The sequence below is a fragment of the Melospiza melodia genome, chromosome 3, assembly GCF_035770615.1.
Source record: "Melospiza melodia melodia isolate bMelMel2 chromosome 3, bMelMel2.pri, whole genome shotgun sequence".
Classification (NCBI taxonomy): domain Eukaryota; kingdom Metazoa; phylum Chordata; class Aves; order Passeriformes; family Passerellidae; genus Melospiza; species Melospiza melodia.
In genome coordinates, this window is record NC_086196.1 from 121,984,640 (window position 1) to 121,997,013 (window position 12,374).

Here is a 12,374-nt window from a genome sequence, read left to right on the forward strand (position 1 = left end):
CATTTTAAGGTTGACATAAGTTTGAGCTCAAAAACTACGGTTATCTTTATGTTTATTAGAATAATAGCAACATTTACTCTATTTCTATAATAATTACTATATCTATTTTTATGATGTGATTTTTTGTGCCGATTATTCCTGTGAGGTGAAAGAAATACTACTGTTCAGACTTATTCCTCTCACTAGGGGCACAATTTTCCTAGTTCCCTCTTTAGTGAATGCAGGGAGATGGGTGCCCACTCTGGGACAGGACACCTTTGGTATTTCTTAGTAGCTCTAATATTAAACCCTGATCTCTGTTGATATAATAAAACCTCACTTAAAACACTCTGAAAATGAAAATGCATGCTGTTTTCCTTGCTTTTCCACTCATTTTCTATTGCCATTTACCTGTCACTAGCTCTAACCTGAGCCTTCTATATGTTTCTTCAATATAGCCATTAACACTGTTAATTCTCCTTGCTTCAACGTGTATTCTGAGGTCTGTAAGTTATACACTATATGATTGTCCTCTCAAATTCTTATTCATCTAAGACCAATTTTCAAAGGAGCATTTAAAAATGCTCCAGATGCAGGTAGATTAAATTTTGAATATAGCAAGTACCATATGAATGGCAACTTAAAATAAAAGTTCATGTTCTCAAAGTGAATAGATACTTTCAAGTGTTTCTGGAATGGCTTTTTTCCCCCTAATATGTTACAGTTCCAGTCTTCAGAATGGACACAATATTGTTTTAGGTCTGAATAATTTGCTGGAGAAAAAAATATTAGGTCGTTACACACTCAATAATATGCTTTAATCTTCAAAAGACAGCCCATGAGAAAAGCAATAACTTCATATAATGTGAAAGATTTGAAGGATCTGCTGAAAGCAGAACAGAGGAACATGACATCTATAATTGAATAAAAAGGAGCATTTAATAGCCATTAGATGTGCACTGTCCTGTTTGTCATTAAACAGAGCAGAGATCTTGTTACAAATGGTATGTTATTGTGTAATTAAATGTATTGGAAATGCAAGAGCACATGGGAGTTGGATTACGCCTGCCAACACTGTTAATGCTGGGGCGGGAGTGGCCAGCAGAAGGAGAATTGTTGTGAGCATCTCACTGCTAGAAAGATAAAGACAGATGCTGAGACTCCCCAGTCTGCTGTTCCCATTGTTTGGCTCATGGCAGCTGTGTGCATGGTGAGATTACAAAAACATCAGTGCTCCCATTTTTATAGGGGCTGGAGTGTGACAGCAGCTCAATTTTATGTGTGAGTAGGAAAATGTCCATGATGAAAGTATCAACCCACTAATTCCTACTGCAAAATGAAAACAAAAATTAAAAGTATTTCCAAATCAATTTATCCACCATTAAATATAACACAGTGTGTTAACTCTGAACTTTTGCATAAAAAATGAAGTTCCAAGAGTGAAGATTCTAAAACACAAGAATCTTTATAACAGTTCCTAAAGAAGAATCAGTCTTTTTGCAGATTCAATACTCTACAGAACAACTCTAAAATATACTAAAACAGGATACAACTATTTTTTCACAGTATCCTATATATTTAATTGCTTAACTGTGATAGTAATAGTAATTATAAAATTCTTAATAAGGACGTCAATATGCTAGTAAGTGTGCTTTAATAACATTGTCATCACACAACTTTGAATTCTGCATTACTACACTGAGTTTTTCTGATCAGATTCTCAATCCTTAGTGAGAAACATACATAAACTCAGCTTTCATGTCTTCATGTTCAGCTTAAATGGAATTTAGTACTATTTTTAAAACTTTACAACCAACATAAAACATAACTTTGAGGTCTACATGCCATTACTCATTTTGTTCAAGGGCTAGTCTTCTGTTCGTTTTATTACTATTATTGGAATCATTCAATTAGCCTTTAAAAATTCACTGTAGTTTACTAAGATCAATGATGAGAAACACTTAATCTTTTTACTTCAGATATTTTAACTGTGATATTGAATATCAAGATGCCTAAATAAACCAAGAATTATTGAGACCCAACTTCAGAACTGCAAACTAGCCACACACTTAATTTGTAAAAATATTGAAATGCTTGAGTCTTAATACTTTTCCAAACTTTTAGGAACATACTAGATTATAAATTTACAACAGTGAATTAATTCTTGTGATACCACAATCATAACTATTTGTTATCTGCTCTAATGAATTATCAAATTCAGTAAGTCAGGGAAAATAAAAACAACATGGAGAAACCAGTCAGTTCATTACTTAATCATATTAAAATTATACAAAACCAAAGGTTTACTTAATGTATTTGGCATATTCTGCACTTCCCCCTCCAGTCCCCTTTACTGTGTCATTTGTACACATATGTTGGGTGCTGACACTTGTATAATGGCATTAAAAGACCTGGGTCAGTATTACTGGTTTCTACTAATATCTTAGATAATGACCCTAAATTCATCTTTATATATCTTAGATGTTGCAAAGTATAGTTCACCCCTACTAAAAAGGGAAAACTGAAGTTTTAATATTACTTCAGTTAAAATTACAGCAGAAACATACTGCACAAAACACAATACAACACATCTGTTCTGCCAGTCATTAAAACACTTTAGATAGTTGAAATTGTTATATCTCCTTCAACTGAAGAGAAACCTCAAGTGTCAAGGCTCAGTTTGTTGTCAGCATGCTTCATACTCAGCTGCTACCTCACCATTTTTTATTAGTGCTAGGCAGAAGTCACACATCAAGCTGTTAGCACACTGACCAGTTGTTCACCAAGTTTACTCACCCTCTGACCTTCTTTGCCAGGTGGACCTTGGGGACCCTCCAGCAAACCCTGAAAATACAAACATTAAACAATTATAACATTCAGTGCTATTCTCATCCTCTTTTCTACAGAAGTAAGACTAGACCAAAGATCCAGAAGGCAAGACAAGGCATTTATTTCTAATAATAAGAATTGCCTTTTCCTAACAATTCCTTTACTGTTATATTAAGGTGCAAGAAAAAGCACAAACAATAATTATTAATCACATGCCATCATATAAAGGCGGTATCCTTTGGAAAAGAAGAGGTAACTCGGCACTAATTAAGCATAGTTGTATTTAACTACAATATTACTTGAAAAGTGACTTATCTTGTTAAGTTAGGATGCCATAAAAATTGACCAAAAAAGTTATTTTAAATGAAAGACAACTTACTCTACAACAGAAATTCAAATATAGGCACTGAAGGGGGAGGGGAAGGCAGGGAGAGGGAACTAAATATAGCGGAAGGCCTTATGCTCACTGCATCCTAAGAACCAGCCCTGTGCTGCTTCCTCTGCAACTCTGGCTTGGCTTTTCAAAACACTTCAGGATCTCTTTTTTTTCCTCTCTCTCTCTCTCCTGAACAGGCGCTGGAGCTTTGAGTGTTTTGAATATATCCTTGACTCGTGAGATTCCTTCTGAACTCAATGCAAGGATCTGCCTTTTTCAGCCAGACACCAAATCACAGAGCAGTCCTGATGCTTTGGGGATTTAATTTTATATCTGATTACTGTACAATGTAATCATAAAGCCTTCAAATAACATCTCAGAACAACTTAGAACAGTCATTTCCCCCCACTCTCCCTTTTCTTCATGAGTCACCTTGGAAAACAATTTAAAAAATTACATTGAGGAAGCAATCCAATTTCCATTATAGCAACAAGAAATGTGAAATAATTTTAAATGTAATCAGCAAAGAATATGTAACAGTTCTGCATTGTATAATTAAAAAACAAAAACCTTGCATGTTATATTCTTATAGATGTCACGCAATTGAAGAACTTATGTTTTGTTTATTTAAGAATTTTAAATACTAATATTTTAAAATCTTTAAAATTACTCAGACTCATGTGTTGCTTCAGCATGATTTATATCTTTGGTCAAATTCAAACAACTTACTTAGAATCAGTGACACACATTTAGTGACCCAATAAGGGTGAATTGAGGTGCCTTCACTATCATAATTTTTTTAAGTACCCAGATTTCTAGAAAGGAATTTAAGAAGTTCGTTTATGATCTCTAATTCCCAAAATAAACTTGAGAAAGTAAATAGGCATTCCAAAGCTACTAGCTCATACATTTTCAAGTAATGTTTTAAATTGATTAGAATGTAGTCTGACTTCAATTTTAAAATGAAGTGGTCACTTCAAGAGCTTTTCCATTTCTACCATTTCTCTGCTTCCAAACATTGAAGCTAAAAATATATCTTAGACAGTATTTCACTACAGGATATTTCTCTTATCATTTCAGTTTATAATGTAAACAGGATAAGGTGCAGGGTCTTTTACAAAACTGATGCACACCATGTCCATCTTTCACCATAAGTTTATGGAACTAAAATATGCATGAGAACGTGTGTCCAACAATTAATATCATGGTAAGTTAATTACAGTGCAAGTTATGTAGCTTATACATTCACAAACCCATAAAGGAGCATGTCAACGTGACCTCTGTAAAGCTTCTTTACTTTCTCATCTAGGTAGTGTGGAACTTGCAGTGTTCTGTCTAATGATTAGAAGTATTCTAAGTCTGTGAAGAAATTCTGAGAATTCAGGAAGAGGTGGAATTTTGTTTTGTTAATTTTTCACTTTAGTGACAACTTTATGCAGGGGAATGAGATGAAAACCTGTAATGTCCGTTTTATGGGGAGGAAATTCTTAGCCTCACAGATCTGTACAATAAGGCTCCAAGGGGACAAGAATTACACAAGAATGCAACTGCACAATAGTGATAATTAATAGCCAACATTTTTATCCAAGGAGTACTTTTATTCTTTTTCTTCTCTCTACAATATTATTGTCAAGAAAAAGGAACCAGATAAGGAGATTTATCTTCAAGGAAAGGGAGGAGAGCTGTGTACAATTGGTAACTAGGCAGGGAGGACTCCCCTGTACAAGGAGCCACATCCTGATATTGAAACTGAGGTAAAAGTTCACACCAACCTCAGTGGGATCTTCCGTTTAAAAATTGATAGGACAACATGGGCCATGTTAACCATGTTAACTAGCTCTAAAACTATAGTAACTTGGCCAAAGTAATGACTTAGCAGTGCTATCCCTGCTCAACATTCACTGAAAGAGATCATGGAAAAAAACTGCAGAGGAAACCTGCAGGAGAAATGAAAAAAAATACCTTCTACAGTGAATTCTCTCTAAAGGGATGAATAAAAGATCTACCATTGAACTCCTACAGGACTTGGCAATGAAGAGAAGTATATGTTTGTAGGAAGGCAGACTAAACTATCTACTTAGGTTGCATTCCTATTTAATTTCTGGAGATCTTCCTTTGAAGATCAAAGATCAGATTTGACTGCCACCAGCCATGGATAGCACAGTTGGTCAGAGGAGCCCACCACCACAGGTAAAGGGATAGAATATACACTGAATATACGTATCTATAGCTATCTATCATCCATCCAATCTATGGTATATGGGATATACTGAGGATTGTGTTCTAAACAGTATATCCACATTTATGTCAGAAGGCAATCTATTCCTCAAGTATAAAGTCTCCAGTAAGCAACAGCCAAAGCAATTAAGATCATAGAACCACAGAATGGTTTGGGTTGGAAGGGACCTTTAAAGGTCATCTAGTCCAAGCCTCCTGCAATGAGCAGGGACATCTTCAACCAGACCAAATTTCTGAGAGTCCTAACCAACCTGGACTTGAATGTTTTCAGGGATGGAGAATCCACCAACTCTATGGGCAAACTGTTCCAGTGTTTCATCAACCTCATTGTCAAAAAACCTCATTCTTGTATCTAATCTAAATTTACCCTCCTTCAGTTTAATACCTCCTTCAGTTTTATCCCTTATCCTATTTCAACAGGCTCAGCTAAAGTCTGCTCCCACCTTTCTTATACCCTTCAGGTATTGCAAGGCAATTAAAGTCATTCACTGTGTGTCACTGTCACTTTGATACCTTTGACCTGGCAAGAGCATGGCTATGGTGATGAGCAGAACAATGCCTAGGAACAGCACAAGGCACTGTGAGGTATAAAACCAGCCTATTGGTGTGACATCAGGCTGGCAGGAAGATATGCTGCATCCTTCGAGGTCACCTAACACACATGGGCTTTTCCTGACTCTGCCAGGCCACCTTTGAGGCTGAAAGGTGCCAGCCTTCTACCCACCTTGTGGAGCAGTGGATTAATATAACATATACAGTCTATAAAGCCTGCTCCTGCCATGGACAAGCAAGCCCCTTGGAGTAACATACCTGAAGGAGCTTGAGGAACATGAAGTGGAAACCTCTACAACATTACCATGTAGCTTGGGGAAAATTAAAACCAGTAAAATGGAGATGCTCTTAAGTGCAACTGAAACTTAGAAAATCTGCCACAATGAGTCAGGGTGGCTGTGAAGAGAGATGATACATGATTACTGTTAGGCACAAGAGGGTTGTACAAAATCTTGGAAATGAAGAGCAGAAACTTGTGAATCTTTTTATAAGAGGTAAACCATAAAGGGAAGTATTTATGACAAGGGAAAATATGCTGGTTAGCGCAGAGAATTGAAAAAGCAACCACACTGTGAAGAACACGTGGGCAGATATTTAAAGGAAATATCATCAAAACTTAGTGTAAGTTGATGGAAACTAGGAAAAAACAACAGGTTTAAAAAATGCTGCAATAGTGAGTTTTTAAAAGAATTTGTATTGAAAATATCTGTAGGATATACCATTTTAGTACTTTAACAGCTAATATTTTTTGAAAGTATCAGGTGATAAAAACTAATAAAATTATTTAACTTGAGACAGTAGAAGAAAAATATGTTAGGAAGTTACAGAAAAATCAGTGAACAGCTCTGCCACTTACTGTAGAAGGGCTAAAATCCTGTCATGTGACTCTGCAGGTAAAAAAGCATTTTTAAATACCTGATACATCAAAACAAGCATCTGCAGAGACATGGTGGAGGCACTGTTCATAAATGTAATAACTCAGAGAAAGTGCCTAAGAACATATTCTCAAAAAAGCCAAGTTTTTATTGTGACTCCATGGTGAAACAAAGAATGTTAAAAAAAATAGTGAGGTTACTTAAAGCTGTTATTCATGCTACTTCTCCCAGAAGATTATGGTTGATGCCAAGAGAGCAAAATATTAAACAATTACACATATTTTTGGGATCTTGTAAGTTGCTTCAAAACATAGCTGATAGTTTTTGAAGCAGAAGGGTAGACAGCTGCCTTATGTACTTGTAGGTAGTGTTGCTGGAATACATTCTGAGCTGGAATAAGTTTCCTTTTCAACATATATTAAATATAATACAAAAGTTAGCAATAATAATGCAGGTCTAATTAAGGCACAAAATTTATTTCATTTATTGACTGGTTTGTGTGTTCTATACACAAGCTACTTTCATCCAGTGTTTCCTCACTATGAATTCCAGCAAACACATGACCTCAGTTTTTACAGAATAAATGCTATTAGATGGGGAGCAAATATATGTAGTTTAGTGAGATAAGTCAAACAAAGACAGAGACAAAGTTTAAATTAGGCATGCAGAAATGCCTTGTGATAATGTAAAAATAGATAATTTTTTAATAATTTGAATATGCAAGCTTTTATACTGATAACACTTGCTACTTCAGAAAGACCCAGCTATAATAGATATGATTTTGCCATGCAATTTCAAAACGTTATGATGATAAATAGAAAGGTGTAGTTCCACTGATACAGCATCACTGCTGAAACATTTTTAAAAGCAAACTGGTGGCAGTTCCCATTGCAAGCAATTGATGTAGTTCTTTTAAACACAGTCCTTGTTCAGGATTAAGAAAAGCTGTCACATTGTTGAACTAAATTTTCAATGATCCCTCTGTAAACTCCCCAAGTAGAGCAGCACGGAATCTTGGTAATCAGCATTCAGGTAAAAAGTGACCACAGATTTCCAAACTCCTGACATACCACAATGGGTGATCACAGTGAAGAACTGAAGCATGACTGACTTGAAGAGCACTTTCCAGCCACCCAAATACTGCTTGTGGGGTGTGTGGTACTGCTGTGGCTGCACTGATGTAAGAGTGGCACAGCATCCCACACAGGATGCAACAAGATGCAGTTCAATAGGTCTTAAAGGCATCCACTTAGTCTGGAGATGTTTGTAGAGAACAAGTTCTACTGTGCAGGTCACTGTGATACTTCTACCCTATTTTGAGATTATTTTTCTCTTTGGCCTTTACATATTGAGAGTAAATGAATGGCTTCCTCTCAGCTAAAAACAGACAATCACACTCAGCAAGCAAAGGAACTCAAATATGAATAACTTTCCTCCAGTCAAGATGGTCAAAGTGTTGGTTTCTCTGCTATCCTCAAGGCAGTTTGCTTGCTGCAATAGTGATGCAGCCCTATCTTGAACCCCAAACAGGAGGATGAGGAAGTGAGAGACCTTAAAATTCAATTACCATAGTTTCCTCCTCTTGCCCAAAAGATTGTCCACCACCACCCACACGGAAGCCCACAGAGCTTGCAGACACACCTCACTGTTACAAATCTGTTACAATGGGGAAAACGGCACAGGAAAATCAGAGGATGACTAATTTCCTGTTGTATTACCATTTATGAGGGAAATTAAACTACCTCTATCTTAAGCATTTCCAAACATGACCTGATCTCAGTCGCATCCTTACTGAAGTACCTTGAGACAGCAAGTGGAAAAATTTCTACACCTGCTGGGCCCCTTAAATTTACTGCAGTGACCATACTGTTCTGCTGTTACACCACTTTTCTTTCTAAACTGCTTTCAATCCATTTACGTCTACAGAAAAGGAGACAGCATTTAGCAGAAGTATTTCAGTCTGCCAGAAAACATGATAAGCTACATTTCTTCACCTTTTTTTACTGGAGTGAACAGAAAATATGTTCCTCACCGACATCATTATTCTTTGGATTTGGCCATTTCTTTAGCTCTCTCTGTTAATTAACCTTAAAATATACTTTCCTTCAGAGACAATAATTTGAAAGTGAAATTGAAAGGGTAATTTCACCGAAGTTTACATTCATGAACTGAGTACTTTTATCAACATAGGTTTATTTGCTAAGCAAAAAAAAAAGTATAACTAAAATCCTGAAGAGTAAATCAAAATTATTCATTACATTGATGTCTACCGCATATGGGACAATTTTCATATCATTATTCTAATGAAGGACATAGAAATCACATTCATGCCAATCTATCAGAGTAAGAATTTTTGAAAAACAAATTTACTGTAAGGTTAAGGCTTCAATCTTCACTATCAGTATTACTGCATAAAGAAGATCAAAACCTCACTGTAACTAATAAATAATCTTCTATTTCAGCAAATGGGTAATCTTAATAGCACCTGCTCCCATAATTAAAAAGTGCTTTTTGAAGAAGAGGATATTTCTAAGTTATACTGTGGAAGTTAAATGAGCACTGTATTTAATGAAAAACAACTAAACAGTTTAGTATTTTCAGGAAATTAATACACCTCATTTAAAAAGCTCAGACAGATAAACTTCAGATTTTTCTTAAAGTAAATGTATGAAAAGAAGAGATTTAGACTGAAAATGTAATTTGCAGTCTATACTTTCTTTAGTTAAATAGGATTACTTTCCTTCACATCATTACATGGAAAGAAAGTGAAGGTAATATTATTTGACTGCTTACTACTGGAAAGCGCATATCCAATTCTTTAACTTCACATGAATAACTGAGGAGAAAGCTGTGCAATCTGTAGCTGATGTTTGTTTAGAAAGGGGAGAGCCAAAAGTTACAGTGGAGCTTGCCCAGACCTGAATCTGCAGCTTCCTCCCACAGCCGCCTCCACACGGCACTTGTGCACCAGCTTCCTTGGGATCGCTTTAACCAGAGCCAGGAGCCAACATTCCAAATATCTGTTTAGTAAGCAAGTCCTGAGGACTTCTGTCTGTGACCGACTTAAGCCTTGGCTTCTGAGTAAACACTTGGTGCCATCTGGGTGACTATTTTATAACTCCTGAAAGGGATAGGTTCGCAGGAACGTACGGACGGACGCTCATTTTCCCCAGGAACTAAAGGCAGCGTATCGAGTGTCGAGGGGAATAGTTCTCGTATATTTTACAAGGGATGGCTGTGCTACCTTCCCTCACCTGTCACTCTTGTGACACGGCACGCACAGGCTTAAGCTGGGATACCAGAGCAGGCAAGCTGCGGAGCCAGCTGTGACCCTGCAGAGCACAGCCCCCAGCTTCTGCCTCTGACTCCCACATCTAGGCAAAACTACGCTACAGAGCAGTACAATCCCTCCTTTTTACTCATTGAAGGTTCACCAGCTACAGTGCAATTTATCAGGGAACTTAAGCTTTAAACATCCCCCATATTGCTTCATAAAGTTGACGTAATAGAGGAGAAAAGTTCAAAATTCAATCACAGCATTTATTCACAAGACACCTGAAAAGTACTAAAGGAAAGAGAAATCTACTACTTACAGACCAATTCAGAGCATACCAGAGAAATTAGACACAGCATAAAAAAGGCTGAGAATCAATCATGATTTTGGACTACTCCCATAAAAATACCACCATAAATGAGGAAAAAAATACATACATATATCTGGACTTGGGGAGTGTTAACTGACTCATAGAAACGCAGGAAAACTTTACGCCCTTAATAAAAGGGCTCAAATATTCACATATATATGTCAAATTTACAAAAAATGAATAATGCCCCAGTCAAACAAATGTACTTAGAACTATTGAAATTGCTGATTTCAACAGGGTTCTATGGAAATCCTATAAAATTCAGCACATATTTCTTCTTACAGATTAGCATATTTTACATCACAATGCTCTTTCTTTTCTCTAATTCTTCATGCATGATTGATGAAATTGTATTAAGATTATGTATCGACTTTAAATAAATGCACGGAAAGACATGGAATTCTAATCCCATCTCTTTCTGAATTCTGTCCTATTGCTACAAGTGAGAAGTTTTGTTAAACGTTAATGTTGTTGGGATTAAAGTGTGAAATTTCTGTTAACTCACATCAAACAGGAAGATCCAGAGCTCTACTTTATTTTTCAGATGCACTTTCTGAGCTATGAAATTTCAATTTCAAACTCATAAAATAATTTTTGCATCTTAAAAAGCAGTGGTATTGTTTTGCCTATTTTGCAGTTTGGCATATGCTCATCTATGTAATAGGTTGCTACAGCTGTTGGGTATTTATGAATTCTGCCATACATACTGCCTTGAAGTTTCCCTCATTCCAAACTATAATGGCTATATCTGTCAGTTGAACACGTAAAATATATTTTTGCCCTCAAGGTACCAATCCCTTCATTCTCTTCTCTATTTTCTCATGTTCCTATGTTGCTCATGCTTCTGAGCTATGTGGGACTTCTACTCATCAGGGTCGCACAAACACTTTTAGACACAGAGTCACTGACATCTTTTAGACTTTTGCAGGTGCCAGTAGCACAGACAGAAAAAAAAACCCAACAAACCCACGAATTTCTACTGCATGCTGTTACATACTTGTATAGATTACCTACAGGCAACTCTCCCTGGACCAACCAGCTGCTGCACTTTTTTGTTACTTTCACACTCCCTGTGCTAAGGATAGAAGCATGGAACAGGTCTGTGTATGGGAAGAACATTCTGACCCTGAACAACACTACTGATGGTCTACTTTATACTGAAATAAGAATATATGGTAGACCTCATACAGCTTGCTCCACTGATGTATGATTTCTATGGAAATACACAGGAATGGAAAGGCTGCACAGGGCAGTAGAGCTCTGCATGATGCCATCATTTACCACCTGTCTCTGTGTGCAGTGGCACTGGGGCAGAAGGTCGATGACCCAGGCCCAGTTGTCTAGTTTGAGCAAAAGCTGGTCCCTTTTAATGTTCCCTTCCTCCCTGCCCAAGAGTCATACTTAGGACTTAGTTCTAACAGTGTGTCATCATTTTCACTTCTCTTCTCTCCCTGCCCCCCAGCATAATTAATTTATCTTTCAGATAAAAATAAATAATTTTCACATTAGAAAAAAATACAAATTACTGGAAGCAGGGGATAAATTTATGACATTATGCCTTCATCCCAAATGAATGGAACATGTTAAAACTTCAACAGGACTCATAATTGAAACACTTACATCATATTTTGGCTATAACAGCATGAATGGTTCTGACACAGTAAGTTCTCATTAAGTGACATATGAACGGTGATATTATCTGACTTACTATTTATTCACAGCAAGATATGACATCTTCCTTTCATGATTATATATCGAAAGAATCACAGCCACACAGAAGCCACACAAATAAAACCACTCTGAAAACTGAATTTTCCCTTAGCCACCATCACTCATGTAATTAATATTCTTTTAGCTCTTGCCAAGAGAAACACACAACGA

At 36.6% G+C, this 12,374-nt stretch overlaps 1 protein-coding gene across 3 annotated transcripts in view; it reads right to left on the reverse strand.

Moving 5' to 3' along the window:
• COL19A1 (collagen type XIX alpha 1 chain) overlaps window positions 1-12,374 on the reverse strand; it is a 181,860-nt gene that overhangs the window by 72,698 nt on the left and 96,788 nt on the right. For all 3 annotated transcript variants that reach the window (XR_010027253.1, XM_063152974.1, XM_063152975.1), the window contains exon 15: window positions 2,776-2,823. Coding sequence is in view for 2 of the 3 variants with exons in the window: in XM_063152974.1 (XP_063009044.1) it covers window positions 2,776-2,823 (48 nt within the window). In the remaining variant the exon portion in view is untranslated. The remainder of the gene's footprint in view (window positions 1-2,775; window positions 2,824-12,374) is intronic.